Raw genomic sequence first — 26,983 nt, 5'->3', positions numbered from 1 at the left:
GAGGGAGTTGGCTTCCGAATTTGAGATGAAGGACCTAGGACTGATGCACTATTTCCTAGGGTTGGAGGTCTGGCAAAAGCCAGGAGAGATTTTCCTATCTCAAGGAAAATACGTGGTGAAGATATTGGAGAGATTCGGTATGGTGGACTACAAGCCCGTGACTACCCCAATGGAGCTTAACTTCAAGAAGTTATGCGGTAGTGCTACTGGACCTACTTTGGGAAATGCTACTGAGTATCGTCAACTCATAGGAGCATTGATGTTCTTGGTGAACTCTCGTCCGAATATATGTTTTGCAGTCAACACGTTGAGCCAATATATGGTTGAGCCTCATCACTCACATTGGATTGGTCCCAAGAATCTTCTGAGATATCTTCGAGGCACAATCACTCATGGGTCGAGATACACTGTCGGAGATGTGAGGCTACAGGGATATTTTGATGCTGATTGGGCAAGCAGTGTGGTGGACCGAAAGAGCACTTCCAGGTGTTGTTTCTCTTTGGGTTCTGCCTCGATCTCCTAGATAAGCAGGAAGCAGAAGTCGGTGCCTTTAAGCACCGTTGAGGCAGAGTACATTGTTGCGAGTATGGCCTCCTGTGAGGCTGTCTGGTTGAGGAAGCTCTTCAGTGAGCTGTTTGGACATACAATGGATACTACCATGATCCTCTGCGACAACTAGAGTGGGATTCGTTTATCCAAGAATCCAATATTTCATGATCACTCCAAGCACATCGATATTAGGTACCACTTTATCCGGGATATGGTATAGCGAGGAGCAATAAGGCTCCATCATATTGGGATAGATGAGCAGGTCGTCAACACTCTGATGAAGCCCCTCAGAAATGTGTCGCCAACATTCTGATGAAGCCCCTGGGAAAGGTCAAATTCTTGACTTTTCGAGAACAACTAGGAGTCATTGAGAGACCCTCTTATGAGGGTCCTGTATGATGCATACATTGAGCTTTGGGAGCTTCAGGGGGCTTGGGGTACTTTTTGGAGCAACGAGTGACCATAGGGTGACTCACCCTCCCCTAGTGGTGTGTTGTGTACAGGGTGAATGGTTCAGCCTTCCCCTGTGATACCCCGTGGCGACATGTAGGCAGGATGAGTGGTTCATCCTTCTCTTGCCAAGACATCCTACCCATGCAGTCTGGGACTCATGGGAAGTACCTCTCATCTGGCCAATGAGTAGGGAAATGAGGATAGGGACCATAGTAGTACCGATGGACGCATTGTGTATCTACCATACTCCCTATGCTAGGATGACATTGATCTGGGATCAATTGGAACTGACTTCGGGTCAATAAGAGTGATATAACTCACTCTCTTTTGGAATTGATCCAAGATCAGTAAGAGTGGTATGACACACTCTCTTCATTGGGACTGACTTCGGGTCAGTAAGAGTGCTATTGGGCACACTCTTTTATCTGGGACTGACATCAGGTCAGTAGAGGATGGTATGATACATCCTCAATCATTTCTTCTTCATCATAGTTTAGTAGAGCAGAGTAGAGTAGAGCAGAGCCGAGCAGTGCAGGGCAGTGCACTTGATGGCAGAGATAGTACCGACAGACAGATGGATTAGCAGATGGAGTTCTCCCTACTACCTAGTTGAGAGGGACTGTTAAAATTGGCAACTAGGGCCAATATTCACGTGGGTCATCTTATTTATGGCAGCTGATATTTTTCTTGGATTCCTCTCGTCGAGAGGTGTAGGATTGATCTAACAATCATCTGATTCCAACATGTATTCATGGAGATATGAATTTATTTGTATTTCTTGACAATTTGTCAAGGTCAGCTAGCAAGTTAAAGTGTGTGGCACACCCCCAGCCAAACCTCAATGTTGCATATAAAGGAAGGAGACATTGTGCCTCATTTCACCATCATTCATCTCATCATCTTCTCTCTCCTAATCTGATTGGGCAAGCGTAGGAGCCGCTGATCTCTCACACGTGCTAGAAGGAGGACGGATTTTTGTTTTAGGGTTGTGTTGACTGTGTTGACCGAGGTGCAGGGTTGCTGACCATTGACCACATTGTTGGGTAGTGCGTTGACCCCGTGTTGACCAAATCTAAACTACGCATTTTTGTTTTGGGTGATACGTTGACCAGTGTAGACCAAACGTTGGCCAACGTTGACTGGTTAGGGCTGACCGTAGACTGTGTTTTCGTTGACTATTCTTTGACTATTGATTGAGGGTTGTTTTTGGGCTGCCTATGTTTGTTGTTGAAGACCGAGTTCTTCAAGGTTGACTTGAGGTCAAATTGGGAGTTGTTTGACCAGCTTTGACTTTGTTGGTTAGTGTTGTATTGTTGCTGATATAAAATCACAGATTTGTGATATTGTACTATCTCTCTCTCTCTGCTAAATTATTGAAGAATATAGAAGAATTGATCAAAGGGTTTCCCCGCATTGGGGTTTGTCCCTGGCTAGCCACCACATCTTGTGTCTCTTGTCTTGGCTTGTCTTCTGTCGATTTTATTTATGTTCTATCAGCATTTTACTTATATTTTAATGTGATTGCTATACTGAGAATTGACATTGGGCTAATAAGAAGAAATTGAAGTAAATTGCTCTAAGCATAGAACATACCATAATTTAACAAGCTTCAATAAGAGAAATTCACTAAAGGGTTTTCCTATCAAGAGTAGAGAGGTTTTGGCCCTGGCAGAGAGCCAACATCTTGTGTTCTTGTTTTTATGTTTTGGTAGCAGTTTGATGAAGTACACACATATGCACTAATAAGAAAAAGAAGAAGAATAAGCTAGCAAGAAAAGTAAAAAGACTCCACAAATTGTTATCAAGTAACAAAGAATCACACAACACTACTCTGCCCTAGATTCTTCAACACAAGTGACCCTAGCCCTAGGTGTCTACTGGAAGGAATTTGTTCCTTTTTGTTGATTATCCTTGAAAGGCCTTTTCTTTGGCTGCTATATGACATTGTGCACCCTTCACTACAAAGCAATCAAACACTGACTTATAATGGCCATATCTTTGGTCTAGGAATTGAATCCTTGAACTGTGGCATATAACATTTGGGCCTTTCTAGACTTTGTCAGTACTCTATCCCATATTACACACCTCTCATATATCACCTTGAGCCATAGTAGTTGATTATGTTAGAAAATCAGAAAGGCAAAAAGATTTTCTTATACTTGATAATTACTTTTGATGTTCTTGATTTCTTATTATATTTCTTTATAACTTCTTTCTTTTAGTTCATCAAGCAATTACCAAAGCAATAGCACATAAATCAATGGACACCAGATATAGGCTCACAGCCAGGGAAAAACCCCTCTCTAGGGGGAAAACCAATCAGTAATTCTTCCTTCAATAGTTTTCCTGAGATATTCGAAGACTCTAGACCTTGATGCAAACTTTCCTCCACACCAAGTCAGCCTTCTAGTTCCTTTGCAGATGATCCTACTTGACCTGGCAGCGACAACAGTAGCAATACTATGTAGCACTTTCTTGGACCCAGCAACTTCAACCTTGCTTAGGAGACTTCCATCTTGACCCAATACAACTTCTTGAGGCAGCAGCACCCAACAACAGCAACTTCAACCTATACTAGTTCTAGCAGCGGCAACTGGGAACGGCATCAACAAGAGAACTTTGATCTTCCAATCTAGGGCACGAGAGAGAGAGAGAGAGAGAGAGAGAGATGCACCAAACTTTGATTTTCCCTTCCTCCTTCACCTTAACAAAACTCGCACTCCTTTTTGCCTTCTTTCACTTCTCACTTTTTCCCAGCTTCCAGAAGTATATCGAACTTGCTTGAGTTGATCTCCTCCAAATGAGTTCGAGCTGTTTTCTTTATAGCCTTTAGGTGAGGTTGAATACCCCTCCTTGAGGTCGACTTGGTGTGGAGGTAACATACTTAATTTTTTATTCAATACTAAACCTTTTTACATGATTCAAAAGCCCAAGAAGCGTCTCTTTAAAAGTGCAATGATTCTATTAACTCAAAATAAATCCTAGAAGTCCTCAACAGGTACTTTGACCTAAAACGTGATGAGTTGATGACCCAAGCATGAAACACATGCTTTAATAAGTCATAATAATAATTATTATTATTATTTTCTTTATTCTTTTGACAAGTACATTACATGATGACTCAAATACATTAATGAAGATTAAACCTAGTTACATTTTCCAACAGATTATCCTTTAGGTGATTTAGGGAAGACTCCCTTGTGGTCAAATACCACTAAAGAGCAGGAGAAAGGTTCCTAAGCTGACAGTGGCAACCGCTTCTCTTGTTTCTATAAGGTCTGGACCCACCTAGTTAGGTTTTGTACTGGGCCTGCTAGATTTTGCAGCAACAGTATTCACAGACCATTGATGTCAAATGGTAAACTTTGTGACATAGAATTCACCGTGGATGATGTCCACAAGCCATCATTTCTGAACCAATCAAGAGGACCTAGGAGAATTCCAACCCAGTCTCAATGTACTCATCAACATACATCAAAACTTAACACTCGAACTTCAGTCCAAAAATTTGATATTAACAAGTTAAAATCCATTGATATAAAAGTTGAAGAAGAGGACATGGTAATAATTACAATAAAAATCCTACCACTTTGATATGGGAATTTTGTTGAGACCTTGAATCTAAACACCGAAGATGTTGATCTAACGTTTGAGCAATTAATTAATAAATCTCTGCAAAAGGATAGGTGGAAGAAGCACTTTGAGAGAACCAATGTGAATGGAGATTCACAAGTAGCCTAAAAAGCAGATTTCAAGGGCAAAAGCAAATGAGAAGATGACAACGATAGGGCTGATTTAGATACTCTAAACCCTGGGAAAGGTATGAAGTGTTTTTACTGTTGCAAATTAGAACAGAAGGCCAAGTTTCACGGGAAGCAGTTGTGGTGAAAAAAACAAGCAAGCACCTTCTTCCAAAGAACAGTGTGCGAAGAAACAAACCAATGTAGTTGAATGTAAAGAGGAAGAAGAATTTTTGTGTTTGAACAAGAAATAAAGGATTCATTTGGAACAAAACAAATTCATACATAGATTCAAGTGCTTCACAACATTTTACTAATCAGAATATTGGTGTATTGATCTTGTTGACAACAGCTCGAATGCTGATTCTGTTGTCTTCAGTGAAGAAAAAGACAGAGTTGAAGGCAAAGGAGGTGTGCAACTTCAAATGAGAGGTAAGAGGATGCTATTTCTGGATGTCCTATATGTCCTTGGCTTAAATAGAAACTTCCTTTCCATTATTGGACTATGAAGCATAGCCCACACTTAGATGTTGCCTTCAATTAAAATAGATGGTTTATTGTCAACACTAGGAGAAAAAAGATGATTTCTATCGGTGTGGCAGAACAAGGTTTGTTTCCACTGGTGGATTGTAAAGAGAAGTTGATGGTTACCAATGTTTTAAAAACTGAAACCGGTGACCGGACTGGTTCACCTAATGAACCAGGTTTCGAACCGGGACTGGTCAGGTCTAAACGAACCGGTTTTAAAAAAATACATTAAATAATTAATTTTTAATGAGAAAAACTATTTTTAAGATTTAAACCCATGATTCCAAGCCAATAGAAACAAAATATGCAAGGTTTGCTCATCTATATACCATGTAAAGGTGAATATATCAAAATGGCATCGAGTGCAATACATATCCGCAACAAAATACATAATCAATGAGGCTCTAAATGGTCTCTAGAGTCCGAAAACAATGCTCTAAGTTATGCGGTCACTGACCTACTACAAGTCTACATATCAATGATCAACAACATGATCACTCCTCATCATGATCAAACTCATCACCACTACTAGGCAAGAGATCATCAATATGAACTACATAAATAATATGGCTCAGAGTTTGAGGACTCCTAAAACTCCTCTACAACTTTAGTAGTAGTAGCAAAAATAGACATCAAAACTACAAATCACTGATCAACATGGTCACTCATGAAACTCATCATTGATTCAACGCTACTTGAAATACATAAACATCATCTAGCTCAAAGTCTTTATACTCGGATTGCTCAACCTTATAACATGAAAGAAATTGAAAAGGTTTAACATGCCTAACCAATGATTTTGGTTTGAGTGAAGGGTTCATCTCCTCGACCTTATAATGTGGTAGAAAAAGATTGCATGCCTAACCAATTGTTTTCCTTTGAGTGAAGGGTGCATTCTTGTTAAGGACATGGTAGGGGAGTTCAACAATCAATACCACCAATATCAACAAAGTCCAACAATCAATGCCACCAACATCAAGGTTCTTAAAGGGCTGCATGCTCTTGATCAAATGCCAATCTCATAATCTCACGCATGATAGAATCAAATGGAAACATTGCAAACCCCCAAACCATGAAATCCTGAAAACCATTAAGTCTGCTGAATTTTGAGTGAAATCTAAAATTCTAGTTTCTCCATATGAAATCCAATGAGGTCGAAACCACTCTCAAACATCCTGAGTCATTTCATGGTAATGTTAAAAATTTAAGTAAAAGAATGAAATGTAAAAGTGACATTTACTTTTACATTTTCATCCTTTTACTTTAAGAATTTAACATTACCATGAATTGCCAACATTGCTAGGGTTGAGATGTGTTGGGAAAATGAGAGGGTAGGCATGTTTTTCTTGGAGGGACTATTTTTGGAGGAAAACAACCCCAAATTTCCCTCAAAACAGCTTCAAAACCCAAAAAAATGCATTATGTGTGGTTTATGGTTGCCCTGGCAATAAACCGGTCGGGTTTATGATGGAACCAACTGGTTTGACCATAAACCGGTCGGTTCCATCCTAAATCAGTCGGTTTGACCATAAACCGGTCGGTTCCATCCTAAACCAACCAGTTAGGACTGATTTTTCTAATTTTTTGGTGAAGGGAGGGGTCAAACCGGGTTTTTCTGCTGGTTTGGCCGGTTCAAACCAGCTGGTTTTTAAAACACTGATGGTTACAAGTGACAAGTAGAATCTAGAGAAACAAGGTAAGAAATAAATTCATTATGCTTTATTCATTGATTTTCAGGAAAAGAAGAAGGCCCTCAAGTAGGGTGAAGATGTTGCAATGGAGCAGGATGGTGCTTCCTCAACAGAGCAAAAGAAAAAATTTATATGTTGAACTGCAAAGATGTGGAGGAGGTGAATTTGGTGAACAAGCCAATTTCTATGTCCATGGTAGAAACGGTGACTATTTAGCCAACATTGGATCCCATTTGGTTGTTGAGTCAACAGTCAAACAGAATTATAATGGCATACCTTGCACTTCTCCAACTTCACCATAGACAATTCACCTCCAATCGCTGATTAAAGACCTTATTTTGCAGTGGGCTGCAAACATTTCACTTATCCAAAGACTTTGCCTTTGTTTTGGAACAAGCAATTTTTTGTAACATGCCATTATTACAGGGTGTTAGATATAATTCTCATAATTAGGGTTTACGCATACACTAGATTTGTAATAAAGGCTTAGTTAGAGACCTTATAATAAGGTGATGAAATCGTGAATTATAAAGTGTAGTCATAAAAATATTAGGCATTTGGGAGTTACATAATGTAATCCTCTTTCTACTGCTATCTAATGTGACATTGCCTTGTCAAAAATTAAGCAATCTATTGTCTCTCATTTTTTGGTGTGAACGTGTCTAAGATTTTGTGTGTGTAAAATCCAACAAAGAAAAAATTGCTCCTTTACAAGGTGGAACATATATAGGTTAGTTTCACCCATGGGAATGCAATATCACAAGTATATTTGTAGGTTGGATGTAAATTGACTTGTATGAAAATGGGTCAAAAGGTTTGCAAGTTGCAGGTGAGAAGAATCTTGTGAATATGGCTCTTTGTGTCGGTGCCAGCCACAAAGGCGGGATTTGAAAGCAGCTATACTTTGCTATCAAAGTGTAGAAATCACTGCATGTAGGAGTTCAAAGTAGCTTCTATGTCTGTGGTAGGTGGGCCAAAATTTTCAGCCAACACTGTCTCTATTCTAGCTAATGACTCAATAGTTAGACAAGTGGTTGGCACCTGGACATTTCATGCATCGACCAGGCAAGATACATGTCATGCAGTGATTTTTATCCCACCTTGTGGCAGTTTCAAAAGCTTATATTTGAAATGCAGTTGTCAGTTTGATGTGGCACGTATGGAAGACATTAGAATGTGAGGTTATCGTCAGCAGAATGGACAATTTCCAGCATGTTGACATTCACCATTATCACTGTCAGTAACTGAGTGGGAGTGAGGTTCTCAAGATGCATCATTGCACAATTAAGGAGCAGGTTGCCTCCATTTCTTTTATTGTGATCTTTTGGCACAAGCTCTTGTACGGTGTACCTGAGATCATCGTTAATGGAAGGTGATAGAATTGATGAAGTATAATGATCATAACATTGTTCGTTATTAAACATCAGTATTAGGAACTAGTGCTTGATAATAAAAGTGATAGGACATAAATTCTTGCTTTCAATATTGCATAATACATTCATCTTCTCTCTCTCTCTCTCTCTCTCTGCAAACTGGTGTATAGTGTGTTAAATTTTCATAATCTACTGGTACAGTTTGTAACTCAACACTGCATAAAGCAACCCTGGGAGAAAGCATATAACACAACCATCCATTATAAGCCACCCAATGTGCAGAGAAAGGATCTTTGATGAATAAAATATTTTGCAGTTCAAACTTGTATGCAACCAAAAACCTCACCAGACACCAAAACTTACAAGAGTAATGGGGATTCAGGCCAACCATGTGATATAGGAAGCCCTGTTACTGGATCCTGCATTAATTGAAAAGCAAATATGAACTCTTAGTGATGAATGTCACAGTGACAGACAATATAAGATAACCTGTTTACACCTAAAGTAAGAGGTCCAATATGACTCTTTCATATTGCTGACAGATGTTACAGAACTTTTCACAAAGTAGACAGAAAAGACTCCTTTGTGTATAACATCTAACATTCTTCTATTACTGCAAACAAAATGCCATCTGGACAATTTGTCTTCCCAACAAAGTAGTTTAAGTGCAGACCGTTAGGGGACAAGAACTAAGATGCAAGCAATCTGTCCGCCAAGAAGCCCAACGCTCTGTGAAAAGTGGCCACATCCAATGCATCACATCTCCCCAACATACCTGCATGGAAAGCAAAGGTAACAATGTAATAATTGCCACCTTACCTATTTTGGATTTATATTTTTGAAGTCAATTTACAAAATATAAAACAAAATTGAAAAGTAATTTGCAGATAAGAGAACAAAAAATGGTTTGTGCCAAATTTCATTTCTAGACAGACAATTTAGGTCAATCTTCAGTTAACTACCTTATAGTTGGAAATAGAACTTGTTTATAGACGTTATAAATGTACAGTTATCAGCGACTTTCAATAAGAAAGAACTCTAATCACCCTTCAAAATAGAAATTTGTGTAAGCTTTGAAGTAATTTGTAGGTAAAGAACAAAAAATCGGCTCATGCCAAGTTCTCTATTCTAGAAAGATAATTCAGTTCAATCTTCACAGGTTACGGGAGACACCCCTTGCAGGCAAGAGACAACCTAGTGAACTAAAACATCTTAGTAGCCAGAGGGATAGAAAGAAAAAGTGATTCCTGTAGTAGCAGCGAATCAAATGGAAGCAAGCCTAAACCATGAAAACAGGGTTGTGAAAGACCACAATATAAGCTCTATGCTGCTATGCGAAGCAATTGAGTCCTGCACCCTTGATGGTGAGAGTCCAGTACCCAAAAGCATCACTGGCTTATGAGATAATTTCCATGATCCTCATGGATGCAATGCTTGACCCATTCCCCCACTCTACTCGTCAACACACCCATAAACCTACCCTGACTCCTACCCCATGAATCACAAATCTGTCCACAAACAGCTCTGTATCACCCTAACATATGACCCATCTTCCTCCTCTCACCTTCACCAAATATACCGTATACTCCTTCACTGCAAAAAATGACCATTTCTCTCCCAGAGGAGATGGGAACTTTGTGCAGCCCTCCACTCTCTGAAAGACTTCTACTAAGACCTTTTTCCTAGACACCATACCATCCCCCATAACCTTGACACCCAAACCATGTTCTCCCATACAACCTCCCTTTATGACATTCCTAGAATACCTCCCATTCACGTTTCTTCCCTTCCCTTCATTTGCCGCCTTTTCTTTGAATGGGACATTAGAAGAGAAATTAGAGCTATGGGTACTTTTTACAGTAAAATCTAGTACCAAGTGCATGTTAGTTTTCAGAACCCAGCACCCGGTTGAATAAACATACAGCTAAGTTCCTAACAAAATATTCTGCAGAAGCATATTTACACAACCAATCTCAATCACATCTGACACGGATTTGTTAGGTAAACTTGACTCATGGAAAGAGTCAAAGTTAACCAGGTCATTAGTGGGGGTTTTGGGCCCATGGTTTTTTGGTTGCGCATGGTAATTTTCCTATGGAATTCATGTGATGGAGCCTTTAAAAGGCTGGGAAGACATCACTGTAATGTAGGCCATGGGAGGTGAGCGGTGAATGTTCACTTGGTCGGCTTGGCCAAGGTTTTGGCCAAGGGATCTAATATAATTCCATTAGGCTGGGTTTTTCCCTAGAGTTGGGGTTTTCCCAGTGTAAATTGTGTGCATATTGTTAATGTTTGTATTATTGTTGGTTGTGTTAATTAGTTCTTGCAGTAAATTTTTATTGTCTCTCCCCTAAAGTTCTACATGTGGTATCAGAGCTGAAGGTGTATTCAGAGTTGACCGGGTCATTAGTGGGGGTTTTGGGCCCATGTTTTTTCGGTTTCCTATGGTAATTTGCTAATGGAATTCATGTAATGGAGCCTTTAAAAGGCTGGGAAGACTTCAATTTAATGTACGCCATGGGAGGTGAGCAGTGAAGGCTAACATGGATGGCTTGGCCAGGGTCTTGGCCAAGGGATCTAATGTAATTCTGTTAGGCTAGGTTTTTCCCCGGAGTATGGGTTTTCCCAGGAAAAATTGTGTGCATTTTATTAATGTTTGTATTGTGGTTGGTTGTGTTATTTAGTTCTTGTAGTAATTTTTTATTGTCTCTCCCCTAAAGTTCTACATGTGGTATCAAAGCCGAAGGTGGAAGTATTTGGCTTTAGAATGACTCTTCTATTGCCAAGGGTTTATAAGGTCTGATGAATGAAGCGATGTGGAAGGTTCAAGGTTGACAGTTTAGTTTAGCAAGGATGAGAAGAAAGAATGGCCCTGCTCAATCTGGCCCTTACCCCCCTCAAAGATTATACCAAAGGTATTTGTTAACCCAACATGCCCCCCATCACCTAGGTCTAACACTAAACTTTACCGCCAATTTCCCAAGGTTACACATGCCTTACCAAGTCTTACCGTAGTATGCCATTGACATGCAAAATTTTTTACTCCATTATAATAATTCTTTTGCTGTTTATTGCTCATTGTTGCTCTCCTTTTCCATCCTCTCGCCCTAACATCTTGATGCTCTTCTCGCCAAATCTAACCTCCATGGTTGCGCTTACTTTATGAGTCTAAACACGATACCCAATTCCTTAGGCAATAGTGACAAGTTCGCCGCATCAAGTTTGGATAGGAGAAGGGTGTTGTGTAGAAACAATGATGTTGTATTATCCATTGGAGACTAGGGGGCAATGAGTTGAGGGCCATGCGAGGCATGGTGATGTCTCCAGAAGCACTAAACATGGCGATAGGGAGGACAACTACAGAAGGAAGCAAATGGGTCAAATGTGTTGGTGTGATCGCAATTTGGTCTAAGGCTACGGGCCAAACACATGGACTTGCCAAAATATGAGACAGACTACAAGAGCATAGTGATAGCACCCTCGAAGGTGACTAATGCATTACGTCGCATTGTGGCTGGGAGGTTGTGGGAAAAGTCGAGACCTCATGTGTGGGATGCAAAGAAAAATATCCATGCATCCAGCTGGCAGGTTGTATTATGGGCAAGGTTGACAGATACTCGTTGGCCAGTGAGTATGAATGGTGGGAAAATAGTATATCGGTTTCTACCAAGATGGCACAGGTCATCGAAAGGTTGGGGGTCACTCGGTCTGAGGCCAAGAGCTTCGGCAATGCATGAATATACAGATGAGTAGGGACCAGTCTAGAGAGCATTTTGGAGTACTTGATAGTCTTAAGTTGCATGGGACTCACATTTGTAGCACATTGCGAAAGGAAACCAACCAATGTAGGATATTCGACAAGGTGATAGTAAAATACATAATGGAGATCAAGAAGAATCAATGCCTAGGGCATTGGCATCATGTTTAGGCTCATAAAGTAAGCACAACCATGGGGGTTGGATTTGGAGAGAAGAGCATCGAATATGTTAAGGCGAGAGGATGAAAAAGGAGAGCGACAATGAACAATAAACAAAAAATATAAATTATTGTGATGGTGTCAAAAAATTTGCATGTAAATGGGCATACTGTTATAAGACCTGGCAAGGCATGCGTACCCCCCGGAAATTGGAGGTAAATTTTGGTGTTAGACCTAGATGATAGGAGCCATGTTGGGTTAACAGATGCCCTTGATATTAACTTTGAGAGGGGTAAGGGCCAGAGTAAGCGGGGTTGACTCACTTGGCAGATTTGGCTGGATTTAATCAAAGAAGCCCCAAGTCAAGGTTTAGGTAAACATAACTTGAGAAAAGAGTCAAAGTTGACTGGGTCATTAGTGGGGGTTTTAGGGCCTAGGCCCACAGTTTTTTGGTTGCCCACGATAATTTACTAGTGGAATTCATGTGATGGAGCCTTTAAAAGGCTAGGAAGACTTCATTGTAATATAGGCTAGGGGAGGTGAGCAATGAACGCTCAATTAGTCAGCTTGGCCAGGGTTTTGGCCAAGGGATCTAATGGAATTCGGTTAAGCTAGTTTTTCCTTGAAGTTGGGGTTTCCCAGGGTAAATTGTGTACATATTGTTAATGTTTGTATTGTTGTTGGTTGTGTTATTTCTTTCTTGCAATATTTTTTTATTGTCTCTCTGGTAAAGCTCTACAAGGTTTCTGCCCAATCACAATACTTCATTATAAATTAATCTAAACCTACTTGGGCTCCCGTCTTGGGATAACGGACCAACTGAGGAATTACATATACAACAACAAACCTGGAGTTATTTACCCAATCAAGCCCTAGATTTGTTCTTCAATCTTCCTCAGTTGATCTCAATATGTGTCCATCGTTGCTCCTTCCACCTTCCTCGGACCCTGCACACTGGAGTATCAAACTCATCCTCCTCCTAAGGCTAGTGTCACTATATGGTGTGTCTTCTCCCTCTACCTAGCCTTGCTTTTATAATTTTACATTGATCAAAAGCCCTAATCTCATAGTGATTGACGGCCGAGATTAGATCTCACCTAACTTGAAATCAATGGCTAATATTAAAACCTATTCACTAAAGTAAATTACTTTTCCTAAGTTTCTATTAGCTTAGTAAGCCAACAGATTAATATGTGTTTTTTCCTAAGTTAGACATAGAATAAGTTACATTAGCAACTTGCTGACACTAGTGCAAGTGTTCTAAGGAGAATGTGAGCGACTTCTGCATGCCTAAACACAAGGCTCGTGTAGAAGTAATTTGCCCAAGCTACAAAAATCAACACTCCCTCTTAGCAAGGGAGGTACTTTTATCCCCTAGAATTGTCTCTAATCCTGGACCTATATTCACTGCCTTGGTTGCTCCCTTTGAACTAGAAGCCTTCCTTGTCACTTAGTCTACAAAGATCCTCGAAGTCCAACTCCCCTTGGGGTTGTTCCTAAAAGCCTCCTACTCCTAAACAACCTTCTTGACATATTTGGAGGAATTTTTTGATTGCTCCTCCCTACCTAAACCTGAAGGTTGACTCCCTCTGAGTTGCTCAACCTTCGAAGCCTCATGTTGACAACTCAAGGGTTAACCAAATAAAGTGTCAAAGATTCCATGCCAAAGCACATCTCAGAGCTTTCCATCATGTTCAGAAAGTCAAAATTTTCAAAACATCATCATCATCGTGCAACTTCTGGTCATCATGTTGTAATCCAAATTATGTTGCCTTGCGGGAATGATGTAAAATCATAGTTGCGGGGGAGCGCCCCCCCCTAAACCCGCTCTCGAATCGCGCTCCGGGCAGGAGCGGCTCTGGAGCGCGCTCCCAAAATCGCTCTCGAACGGGAGCAATTTTTGGGAGCGCGCTCCCGAAAAAAAATTTGCGCTCCCTGCCATTTTCGGGAGCGTTGCAGGGAGCGGTCACTCCGTCGCTCCCAGAGCGATTTTTAACGCCTGGGAGCGATCGTTCCCGGGCATTAAAAAATCGCTCCGGGAGCATTTCGACGGGCACCGGGAGCGAACAAAAATAAAAATAAAAAATCCGCAGACGCCAAAAAAAATCCAATTTTAAAATTGTTTTCTTGTTTTAAAAGCCCAATGGGCCTACATAAATTTCATTATCACTTCATTGAGCAAGAGCAAGAGCAAGAGCAAAGGAGCAAGGAGAAGCGAGGAGCAAGTGCTGAGGAGCGAGGAGCAAGTGCCGAGGAGCGAGGAGCAAGCCTGCAGAGGTAAGTAACTTAGTAATTTAGTTAGTTTAGTTAGTTTAATTTAGTTAGGTAGTAATTTAGTTAATTTAATTTAGTTTATTGAGTTTAAAAATCATGAATTTAAATTAAATTAAATTAATTAATCCCAATAAATTAAATTAATTTACAGATTCAAGAATCAAAACCCTACAAACATCAAACACCATGGACCTGGCTATATTTCTTGGCATTTTCCTCTTCCTGGTCCCTTTTATGTTTATTATGGTGCTGGAGAGTAGGAAATGGAGGGGCCAAACTGAAGAGGGGGATGAAGAAGCTGGAGAAAGTCAAATTGGTGAAAACCCCGGTGAGGACGAGCTAGAGGAGGGTGAACATGACCCTCAAAAAACTAAACAAGAGCAAACTCCATTGTGGAAATATGTTAACAGGGCTGAAACAGGGAGAGGGGGTGGAACCACTAAATTTCTTTGCCCCCATTGCAACACTGATTACACAGGTTCATACACCCGTGCTAGAAGACACCTCTACGGGAAAAGGCCATGGGATGGAGACAAACAAATAGGAATCAAAACTTGTACAGCGGTGTCAGCAACGGATAGAGCCAAATACACAAGGGAAGAGGAGGAAGCCCAATACAGATCAAAAAAATCAAGGGGTTTCTGTGAACCAAGCTCACAATCACAAAGAACTCCTTCAGCGTCCTCCCAAGGCAGTGGATATGGAGGCACAGGGTCATCATCTTTAAGGCGTAGAACCATATCAGATTTCCTTAATGAGGGGTGTAGGAATGATGTGGATTCAAAGGTTTACAGGTTTCTCTATGCATGTGGGATACCATTCAATGTTCTTTGCTCACCTTATTGGCACGAAATGGTTTCTGCCATAAATGATGCCCCTAAAGGATACAAGAGCCCTGGGTATGACAAGGCAAGAACCGTTGGCCTTGATCATGAAAAAGCAAAAATATCACATTCTTTGAATAGAATGACAAGTTCTTGGACTAACCATGGGGTGTCCATTGTATCTGATGGATGGACAAATGTAAAAGGCAAGCCATTGATAAGTGTTCTTGCTGTGTCTGTTAGTGGTCCCATCTTTCTAACTGCACATGATTACTCAGACAAGTTCAAGACTGCCATCAACGTTGCAGAAGCATTACTTGAAACAATTGAGCGTATTGGCCCATACAATGTCATCCAAGTCATCACTGATAATGCTCCTAATTGTAAGGCAGCGGGAGCAATTATTGAGGATAAATACCCCAACATATTTTGGTCTGGATGTTTGGTTCACACATTGAACCTTCTGTTGCATGATATTGTCAAGAACAAAAATAAACAATACCAATGGATTGGTGATTTGTACAAGAAAGGCAAACAAATGATAAAATTTATTACAAATCATAGCAATACCCATGGCCTTTTCCGCGGTCACTTGAGATTGGAGTTGTTGAAGATTGCGAAAACCAGATTTGGTAGCTATTACCTCACCTTCAGGCGCCTTTTGAAGGTAAGAGAGGCATTGGCTAGCATGGTATCAAGTCCACATTGGCAGGTATTAAAGGAAAGGGCTACAAATGCAGCTGACATGGGAGGTTTTGAAATGGTGGAGGAGGCCGCTCTTGATGGTCAGTTTTGGACAAGTGTGAGGCAAGTATTGGATTTCACCAAGCCCATTTATCACATGATTCGGTTTGCAAATACAGACAAACCAGTGATTGGCAAGGTGTATGAGCAAATGGATACCATGTTGGGGGAAATAAAAGATATTGTTCATAACAGAGATCCCAACTTATACAAACTGATCCATGATTGTGTGTGTGAACGGTGGAATAGACTTAATCTTCCACTACATTGTTTGGCGTATATCTTTACGCCAAAATACTACTCTACATCTTGGTTGGGCCAACCTGCAGCAGGGGGTGGGGTTAGGACCAAACCCCATTTAGATCCAGAGGTAACTAAAGGATATTTGGAAGCATTAGAAAAGTTGGTACCTGACAGGGAGGAATGTGCAGCTGTGCGCCTTGAAATAGGCAGATACTTCAGTGGCACTGGTTTGTATGGTAACTTCCATGCAATGGACGACAGAGATAGATTTGATACTCTCACATGGTGGGAAACATATGGCGGCCACGGACTTTTGCCAAAATTGGCAAAAAAAGTTCTTTCACAGGTTGTAAATACTTCTTCTGCAGAGAGGTGTTGGAGCACCTACAGCGACATACATAATGTGAAAAGAAACAGACTCAATGAAAACCGAGCAGAAAGCTTGGTTTATGTGCACTACAACTTGAGGTTGTTGAGTCATTACTGTGATCGGGCTTATGAGGATCCCACATACAAAATTTGGGACAATCACCCAAAGGATGACAATTTGGAGGATGGCATTGTACATATTGAAGAACTGGAAGAGGAACTTGTAAGGGATGAAGATGACACAGTTGCAGCAGCCATGCCACCTCCACCTCCACCTCCACCATCCAGTAGCAGTGCTCGAGGTCCGAGTCTTGTTCCTTTGCTGTCGCCACCTCCATCTACACCCTCACGTGGAGGTTCTAGTTTTGGTCGCCGGTCTGTGCGGGAGACTCCTAGAAGACCACCACGACCTGCTTATACTCCTGGAGACTCTCGTGGCAAGGCCCACTTGTAGATTTACAGTTTACTTGTCTTTTTTAGTTTCTATTAGACTTTAGTTTTCATAACTGTTGAGTTTTGAGTCCTTGACTCTTGACTCTTGACTCTTTCATATCATAATGATATTTTTTGTATAAACAATATATCACTGTGACAATGAAAATTTGAAGTTTGAAGTTGGGCCTTGGCAATTATACCTCATTGGTAATGATGTGAATTATGAATATGATGCTTCGTGAAAGACTAAAGTTGTTTCATTTCATTTCATTATTCATGTTTCATTTTATAAATTTATAACATTTCATATCATGTTAACAGTTAGAAGTTAGGACTTAGAAATATCTTAGATATTACTTTTTGTAATGGTTAAACTTAGCTTACAAGTACAACTTTGGTGATCAATGATGATAAATGTTATTGAATTTTCAATTTTGAAAGCTTGAAGTTGAAACTTTAAGATTGAATTTGATGAATCATGATTCATGAGACTCAATATGTTGCAGTTGTAATATGTATTTTACTAACTTGTGGACATGGTTGATGACGATTATAATTTCTAGATGATTGATGTGATATGGTTCAATGATCAATCTATGTTTTTTTATGTTTTTTATGTTTAATTCATCATTCTACATGTTTTTGTTGACATATATGTATCAAAAATTAAAAAATATAAAAAATATATATATTTTTAAAAAATCGCTCCCGGATTCGCTCCCAAACCGGGAGCTTCTGAAAATGGTCGCTCCCGCTCCTGTTTTCGCTCCCGCTCCCGCTCCCGCTCCCAAGCAACATGGTGTAAAATGATTCTAGTATGATGAATATAAAGCCATGTAACACATCCAGGTAGCTTAAGATTTTTGCTAAAGATTTTTCACTCTAGGGAGTTCTTTTTACTTAGCTAATTATTTGTGTTGATAAACACAAATAATTAGCTAAGTTTTTCTCCCACACATATCCCCCAAAGCTAGAGTGAGGCTTGATGGTAAAGTCTTAGGTGAGTCCCACTGTATAGAGTCAATGCAAAATGCCATACTAGATTATGTCTAAAGTTTCACAGAATTTGGTTTTGTCTAGGGGTCAGTTTTTACTTGTCGAAATTCCCCAGTTGAACAAGATTTTTATGTAATATATGAAGTAAAATGTAAAAAGTGTTGTCTATAGAAGTTGTAGGGGGTATGAGTACTCAAAATTACACCTCAACACCTCAGCATTCTATCTAGACACACTCTAAGGGTGAAAAAATATGTCGATACCCCACTAGAGTCATGTTTTCTAATTTCTAATAAAACATGGTAAATAATTAGCCGGATTTAGCTAGAAAATAAAAATGAGAAAAATAAAATTCTCTCCACGTGAAAAAATATTTTAAAAAGGATGAGGACTTTCCGAAGAAAGAATCAAATAAAAAAATTGTGGAATCTCCACAAATCAAGCAGGCAAATGTTGATTATTGGGTAGCGTCGGATGTGCTCTAGCTCCGACATTATGTGGAGGGGCTAGAACACATGAGATCTCCAAGACCCAGAAATCGATTGGTGAAATTCCACCCAGATTGTAGTTTATTAAACTAATTAATATTTTTAATGGGGTTACTATGTCTAAACTTAGGAAAATTAAAATATTAATGGGTATTAATGAAAATATGGGTGAGAAGCTTCTACGAGACGAGGATCAAGTCTAATTTAATCTTAGCCATTGATTAGAGATTAGATCACGACCGTTGATTTCTCAACAAAAAAGTATAAACGGAGGCTTGGAGTCAATTGGAGAAGACACACAGAGAGATTGAGGAAATCGATTTTCTGAGGTGAGAAGTTCTCAGGAGGGAAATCGATTGGGGAGATCTTGCAGCTGAGGGGCAGTGATAGTTCGGGAATACAGACAAAGAGGCAGAGAGAAGCTTGTGGAGGTAGCGCAGTAGCCAGGAGAGTTGACGTTGGGCCAGTCTGGGCCCACGCAGCCTTGACGTAGAGCCAGAAGGGCCAGCGCAGAGGAAGAGAGTTGCCTTCCACGCAGAGAGCTAGAACTGTCAAGAAAATGACACAGTGGGCAAAAGAGCTGACGCAGAGCCTCAGAGAGCTCCACGCAAGCCCACACAGTGACTGCGAAGGGGCAGCGCAATTGTAGTCGGGGCCAGCCAGTTTTGCTGCAGGATCAGCCAGAATCTACCGGGTGAAGTGAGGTAAAACTCACTCAAGTTTTCCGCCATTGTATTTCTCTATCACCGGTTTGCCGAGAGGGAAACCAGCATTTATATTCAAAACTTCTACTTAATAATAGAAAACCCTTAGAGTTGTTGCACTGGTTTTCCCGCATTGGGTTTTTCTGAGGACGTTTAGTCCAAAAATAAGTGTGTCCTTTGCATGATTGTCTCATTTATTTTTTCAGTACTTGATCTGTATATTGGTGTAGGCTACAATGTATTTGAATTAATATTTTCTGAATATTTATTAAAATAACTTGTTAAATGAAAAACAGAAGTAAGTAATGCAAGTCAATTTACTGCAATAGGATTTCTAGTTTGTTAGAGTCAGAAATTTTCACATGGTATCACAGTGATCGCAAATCAAGGAGGACTGAAGTCATCGGCGAAAGGACAGAGGAAAATATGTGTTGAAGACAGTTGTCCCAAGAGACAACGCAGTTTCTAGCCGAGGGAGCAGGGGAGGGGTGACACAGTCACCAAGGGAGGCTCACACAGAGCCTATGTCAGCCTGATTGGGTGATGATGTTGCTGCAGAGGGCAGCGCAGTGATTACTGGGCCAGCACAAAGACTGTTGAGTCTCGTTTTTCCGATTGTCGAGGCTAGAGGTGCAGCGCAGACTTCATCTAGAGTTGTTGGTGGGGTGTTGATTGTGTTGGTGCAAAACGGTACCTAGTGGGGCATAAGCAAAGTAGAGGGAATCAGTTCCTCAGAAGATTTCTTGCCAAGATATCTAGATCCAGTGTTGAGCAGCAGAAAAGAGAGATCAGAGAGGGGTGGTTCGACAGTGGTTGGCAGAAGGATTTCCGTGAAGGAAATCAAAATTCAAAGGGAGCTTGTTCCTTAGAGGATTTCTACCGCCAAAGAAATCTAGATCCGAGTTTTGTTGGGGCAGCAGCGAAAGAGGGAGAAGAGAACCAATTCGACATTCATTTGAGCAGAGATGGCAGTTAACGGACTAAGGAATCAAGACAAGTTGGATGGAGCATCCAACTTCGTCATCTAAAAGGCCAGGATCCTAGCAGTTTTGGATAAAATCGCATCAAGGATTATGCCTTGAAGACGGTTGTTGTTCCGGTTGATGTTGATCCTCTTAAGAAGTACGAGGAGGCTCAAGCTAAAGCAAAGTGCATGATCTTGGACGGGGCCAAAGATCATGTGATACCACATATTGTTGAGAAAGACACAACAAGGGAAATGTGGGAGGCCTTGACCACTTTGTACGAGGGAACTTCCGTTCAGCGGAAGATGTTGCTTGAGAGTCAGCTGAGACAGTTTCAAATGCAAAAGGGAGAAGAAATCGATCCCTTCTTTCTCAGGTTGCAAGGGATCCGTGACCAACTAACTTCCATAGGGGCTATACCAGATCCTGAATTTATGGTCAAGATTGCCCTGAATGCAGTCACTAAAGACTGGGAAACCTTTGTCCAAACCATCTTGGGCAGGGCTTCTCTTCCCTGTTGGGAGGAGATGTGGGCAGCTCTTCGACAGGAAGAGATTAGACAGTTGACCAAGGCGGGAAGCAACAGCAAAGGGATTAGAGTCAAGAAGGAGGAAGAGGAGGATGCAACTCTCGCATCAGCAGGACAGCAAGGGCAGCAGAAGAGAAAGAAAAAAGACATATCTAAAGTCAGATGCTTCAGATGTGGAGAAATGGGTCATTTCGCCACACAGTGCCCTAGGAAGAAGGGAAAGAAGACAAGTCTGACTCAAAGATTGCTCCAGCGCAACCTAACAAGGAGGACGATGAGGATTGCGCCACAAGTACTCATGCACCTCTAGAGAAGAGGTGGGGCAATATTGAGTTGTAGTCAGGAGGACTACACTTGACAATTTGAAAATAGACTGTAGAGGGAGGAGAGAGAAAGGGGCTAGAATGCCCTGCTAACTTCTGGATTCTGAAAAAATTTTGAGGTATACTTTGTCTCGAGCTATGGAGTCTTTATAATATCTACTAAGTGCAACTCAACAGTCAACAGGCCCTAACAGAACTTTGCACCATCGTTGGTTGGCGTCTGCCTGTCGTGCTTGGTCCCCCAATGTCGACTATGTGGTTGTCGGCCCTGTCTTGTCACTGCCATGTCTTGTTGCCTGCTCCAACCTCTGGCTTAGCTTTTTGTGCCCACGAACGTTTGCTTATCTGCCACAGTTTGCTTTCCTACTCAATCGCTTCTTCTGCCACACTATTGTTTGACCTATGCTCATCTGGTCAACTACGACCTCCACCGTTGACTTAGTCAATGGCTCTCATGACGGCAGACACCCCTGCATGTGCTTGGCAACTCGACGTCAATGTCTCCATTGATGAACCCATCATCAACCTTACTGCCTACGTCCTTCGAGTGGCAGATGTATTTTCTACCGGTTGGCAAGCTGCTACCTCTGCCACCCCTCTCCTACAACTTCCTCGACCAGCCGACACCACACCACTTATGCGGTTGCATTTCTTAGCGGTCTGTTGCACGAAAGATTCCTCCTACAGGCTAGCAGACCTAGTGGCTGCGTCGACCCCCCATGTCCTCTTTTTTTTTTTTTTTCTTTTCTTTAAAAAAGTGTGCCCTTCAAAAAAAATCGCCCCTTTGTTAAAACAAATTCTCTTCAGTCATTCGTCAAATTACTTCGACCCCTAAAAAAAAATTGCTTGTACGATCATGGCTAAACTTGGCCTCAACAATCTAGTACAAACACATCACTTGCAATTCCAAGATCAATTTTCTTTAGAGTTCCGGCTCCAATACCATGTTAGTTTTCAAAAGCCAACACCCGGTATTTAATTCCTAGCAGAAAACTTACTGAACAAACACACAAATAGGTTCTTAACAAAATATTCAGCAGAAGCACAATTACACAACCAATCCTAATCAAATATGACACGGATTTCTACCTAATCACAGTTCTTCGTTGATAAATTAATTTAAACCTACTTAGGCTCCCATCTTGGGATAATGGCCCAACTAAGGAATTACATATACAACAACAAATCTAGAGTTATCCACCTAACCAAGCCCTAGATTTGTTCTTTAATCTTCCTTGGTTTATCTGGATCTGTTTCCCTCACTGCTACTTGCACCTTCCTTGGACCTAGCACATTGGCATATCACACTCCTCTGCAATAAACAAACAATCCTTGTTTGTATATGAAGATATATAGTAGATTAATTGTATTGATAATATATATATTGATAGAAAAATGATTAAATGATTACAAATGAGGGGCCCCATTAGGTGGGGTGCCCTTTCATATGAAGAGTTGTGCCTTGTGGATAAGGCTCACCTTCACCTTTTCATATATACTATTTATTATTATTATTATGTTTGTTACATTGCCGCCCTCTTAAGAAAATTCTTTGTCCTTAAAGCATAATAAGCAAGATTCTCTCTGGTTGCGCATGTCACTTATCAATTTCATGGTTTTGAATTCGACATGTAGGGTTTAGTCTTCTACCCTTGTGGACCTCACCTCTTCTCCCTTTTCATTTTCATATATATATAATTCTTTATTTTAAATTTACTTTTATTTATTTATTTATTTCTATTATATTTTAAGTCTTATTATTATTCTATTTTTTTTATTAATATATTATTCTAATTTCTTTATTAACCTAAGTCTTATATTTTTAAACTAAATTTTATTATACCACGAGCGGTACGGATGGTTGTGTCTTCTGGCAACTTTAGAATTTTCTTTGTACGGAGGATGTTGTACGGATGCTGACAATGCAACTTCGACTTCCTGTATCTAGCCGAAGAACCCACGTACACCTTTAACTTCGACTTCCAGTATCTAGCCGAAGAACCTACATACACCTTCGACTTTGACTTCCTGTATCTAGCCGAAGGACCTGTGTACACCTTTGCTAATGTTTTTGATGGAATTAGCAAAGACGGCTTAATGGTCAATGCATGGTTAAGACGATACAGACTAGGCTCGGGGTTTTGTACAGGGAAATTGGGTAGGGCTGTAGCAAAATCTACATCATCTTCATCTTCGTCTGTGTAGGACTGTAGCAGAACCTGCATCATCTTCATGTTCATCTCCAAAATCAAATATATTAATTTCTATTGTTCTTTGAAGGGGCTCACCTCCAAGAACGTCTAATTTTAGATGTCGTTTTGATCTCATCTTGGGTATTAGGTTCGACAGAGTTTATAACTCCATTTGTGTCAGGTGCTTCGCTCTGGTTTTCAAGTGACAGATTTTTTGGGTAAGCAAGTGCCTCGGTAGTACAAACACATTTTAAATCTGGAGCTATGCTTGCAAAATGTGCAAATCTCTTTGAGCACTCTCTTTTTAGTTGGGCTCTTCTCAATTCCTTCTCATATTCATTCCCGCCATCACGTTATTTTTGTTCACATCTCTTCTTTGCCAATCTGATAAGAATCTTCTCTCCATCGCTATTGTAGGTTGCCATCAACTCATTTGCAAAAGAGGTTGATGCATTGGGATGAAGGAAATCTATTCACTTGGAAATTTTATAAATTATGTTGGCATAACAAAGTGCATGTTGGCATAACAAAGTGCATGTTGAATTTTTTCTTCAAGAGACCTGATGATTAGTGTCTCTACATTTTTTGAAACACTAAGAGTAAAGGAATTCAAAGCCGAGTCAGTGGGCAATGTGTTGTTAAGAATATAATTATAACCTTCCTTCATTGGGGGTAGATATGCATCATGTTCAAAATAGCTTTCAAGGTTGTTTAGTAAGGATGATATCATTCCACAATCATTCACTTGCATCCCAGCTGAATAGTTATTATTAGCAAAATATAAGTTTTCAGGAATCTCTTGGAAACAATCTTCCTCATTGTTGCTTGTATCCATTTTAACAAACCTCATAGGAACAACCTTTACTGGTCGTTGGACCTTGGCTGACGTTTTTAGTTTTGGTTCCTCGTCACTTTCAAAACTTCCTTCTTCATTGTTGCTCATATCCATTTTAACAAACTTTGCATGTGTCTTCTTTATAGATTCTGCATTTCCAATATTTTGCACATCCTTTTATTGGTTAGAACATACTTCACTACTAGTTTCTTTCATGTCCACATCAGCTTCTATTGTAGGTGGTGAATCTATTGTTTCCAAATCTTCTAGCATTTTTGCAAGTAATCCTATTATTTCATGTAACAGTTCTAATTGAGATATATGAAAATTCATCAATCCTTTGAAATATGTCTCCATGATTTCAGTGTTGGAATTTCTAAGTCTAACTATTAGAAACCCTTCATGTACTTTACTGATTTATTCCTACCTACTTGTTTTGTAAATTTACAAGTTATTTGCCATGTAAATACTGGAAATAAATACAAGTACATGCTCAACACATTACAGATCATCAACTGAAGGAAACAGAAACAAGCACACAAGTGACATCGTTGTTTTTCGACTAATGTCCCTGGAAAAACCCAATGCGGGAAAACCGGTGCAGCTATATGAGGGTTTGATTTATTAAGCAGTTTCAGAATACAATCTAGGTACCAAATCCAGCTCACCCAACAGAGAAAAATCTCGGCAGTAGTACCTCTCTACTCGCAAGCAGATATTCCGGCTGAAACCCCTGATAAACACTTCAGCAACTCCACAGCTCCAATCTACCCCACGAAACCCTAGCGTCAGCCTCTAGGGACTGCGTCAGCTCTCTCTGGCCCAGCGTTAGCCTAGCGTCACTCTGGCTTGGCCTGCGTCAGCCTCTGGAGGCACTGCGTCATTCCTCTGGCCCTCTGCATCACTCATGCTAGCCCTCTGAGGCATTGCGCAGCTCCTGGTAGCCTCTGCGTGAACCCTTGGCTGCTTCTACGTCCCTCTCTCCAGCTACTGCGCTGATCCTTCTGGTGCTATTTCTGCCTCTCTGCTTCTATATTCACTGCCCCTCAGTTGCAACTCTGATCACTCTCTCAACTTTCTCAGCAAACCCAACCCTAGAAAGTCGAAATCTTGATCTCTTGGTGTGTTCTCCAAGCGACCCTCAAGCCTCCTCTTATACTTTTCTCGTTGACAAATCAACGCCCGAGATTAAGTCCCTAATCAACGGCTAAGATTAGATTTGACTTGATCCATGACTTTTGGACCATTCTAACACAGTTTTATATTAATTCACATTAATATTTTATTTTCCCTAAGTTTAGACTTAGGGACTCCATTAAAAATATTAACTATTTTAATATTTCCCAAACTGTTTAGAATCTGCCCAAACCCTTTCTGGGTATTGGAGATCCCATGTGCCTTAGCCTCTCCACCAATTTTCGTGGCTAGAGCACATCCGATGCTACCCCAAATCAGCATTCAGGACCTAAGAAACTAGTCGCAGCCTAGCATGGCTTTGATACCAATGTAATAAGCAAGCAGTCCCCATTTGTATATGAAGATATGTAGTTGATAAAACGTATTCATAAAATATATATTGGTAGACGAATGATTAAATGATTAAAAATGAGGGGGCCTATTATAAATACTAGGCAGGGTGCCCTTTCATATGAAGAGTCGTGTCTTGTGGATAAGACACACCTTTTCATATATATTATTTATTACTATTATGTTTGTCACATCCTCCTCTTCAGGCTAGTGTCACTGTATGGTGTGTCATCTCCCTCTCCTTAGCCTTCCTTTTATAACTTTACATTGAGCCAAAAACCTAGCTTGTTAGTTTTTGTAGCATCGCATGTGTTCTAGCCACGAAATTTTGTAGAGAGGCTAGAATACAGGAGATCTCCAAAACCCATAATTGTTTCTGGAAATTCCTCCTAAAAATGACTTAATTAGATTCTTAGCTAGTTTTAAAATATTTCCTAAGTCTAAACATAGGGAATATGGTTAATTAATCATAATTAATTAAGTCAAGGCGTGAATGATCTAAGAACTCACACAAATCGACTTCAAATTAATCCTATCCATCGATTAAGATTTAATCTTGGTCGTTGGAGTCTCAAAAGAGGATTACAAGAAGAAGTCGATAGGCACTTGGAAAATACACTTCAACAATTTGATTTGATGAGCAGATCGATTTCCAAAGTAGCAACACTCAGTTGCCGGAAAAGAGAGCCAGTGAGATCGAAGTAGTGAGAGAGGGGCAAGGACAGTGAAGCTGGAGGAAGGATTCCAGATCCGGTGAGTGCATTTGTAGAGAGACCAGTGAGCCACAGTGAGGCTGACGCAAAGTTGCGCAGTAGCCTCTAGAGGCAAAGTCGACTTGCTGAGGAAGATTGACGTTTTCAGTTCCAAAGGCCGGGAAGGAGTCCCAGAGTGCCAGAGAAGCGTCTTTCTGGTTAGCAAAAGGTAGAATGACTTCATCAAAATCCAATAGAAGGCAAGTCGTCCAGCCAACTACGTAGAGCAGCGCAAACGCTGACGCAGTGCCTCAAAAGGAAGAAATTCTGAAGGCAAGTGGTGTCGGGAAATTGCCTGTGGAATGAGGAAATTTCCTCAGTAGATTTTTCTTGCCAGTTTTTCTCTATAGGATTTCCAATTTCGGCATCCAGTTGTACTCAGATTATTTCACTACTGCTTAAAATTAAAACCCTCAGTTGTTGCACCGGTTTTCCCAAGTTGGATTTTTCCAGGGACTTTTGTCCAAAATTAACTATGTTATTTTATGTGTGTGTGCTAGCATTTCTTCCAGCGTTTATTCTTCTGCAATTTT

General features: G+C 40.5%; 1 protein-coding gene across 11 annotated transcripts in view; it reads right to left on the bottom strand.

Annotated features, from left to right (window-relative positions):
- The window catches only part of LOC149182907 (UDP-Glycosyltransferase superfamily protein), a 284,880-nt gene that overhangs the window by 115,241 nt on the left and 142,656 nt on the right, over positions 1–26,983 (bottom strand). For all 11 annotated transcript variants that reach the window (XR_016257161.1, XM_089417000.1, XM_089417002.1 and 8 more), the window contains 2 exons: positions 9,008–9,109; positions 8,698–8,753 (listed from right to left, as the gene is read on the bottom strand). Coding sequence is in view for 10 of the 11 variants with exons in the window: in XM_089417000.1 (XP_089273126.1) it covers positions 8,698–8,753; positions 9,008–9,109 (158 nt within the window). In the remaining variant the exon portion in view is untranslated. The remainder of the gene's footprint in view (positions 1–8,697; positions 8,754–9,007; positions 9,110–26,983) is intronic.

This window comes from Pinus tabuliformis, chromosome 3_2 (assembly GCF_031772625.1).
Source record: "Pinus tabuliformis cultivar Carrire ecotype Pingquan chromosome 3_2, CPIR1, whole genome shotgun sequence".
In the NCBI taxonomy this organism is placed as follows: Eukaryota; Viridiplantae; Streptophyta; class Pinopsida; order Pinales; family Pinaceae; genus Pinus; species Pinus tabuliformis.
Note: the sequence above shows the minus strand (reverse complement) of the source record. Positions and strands in the feature narration are given on the sequence as shown.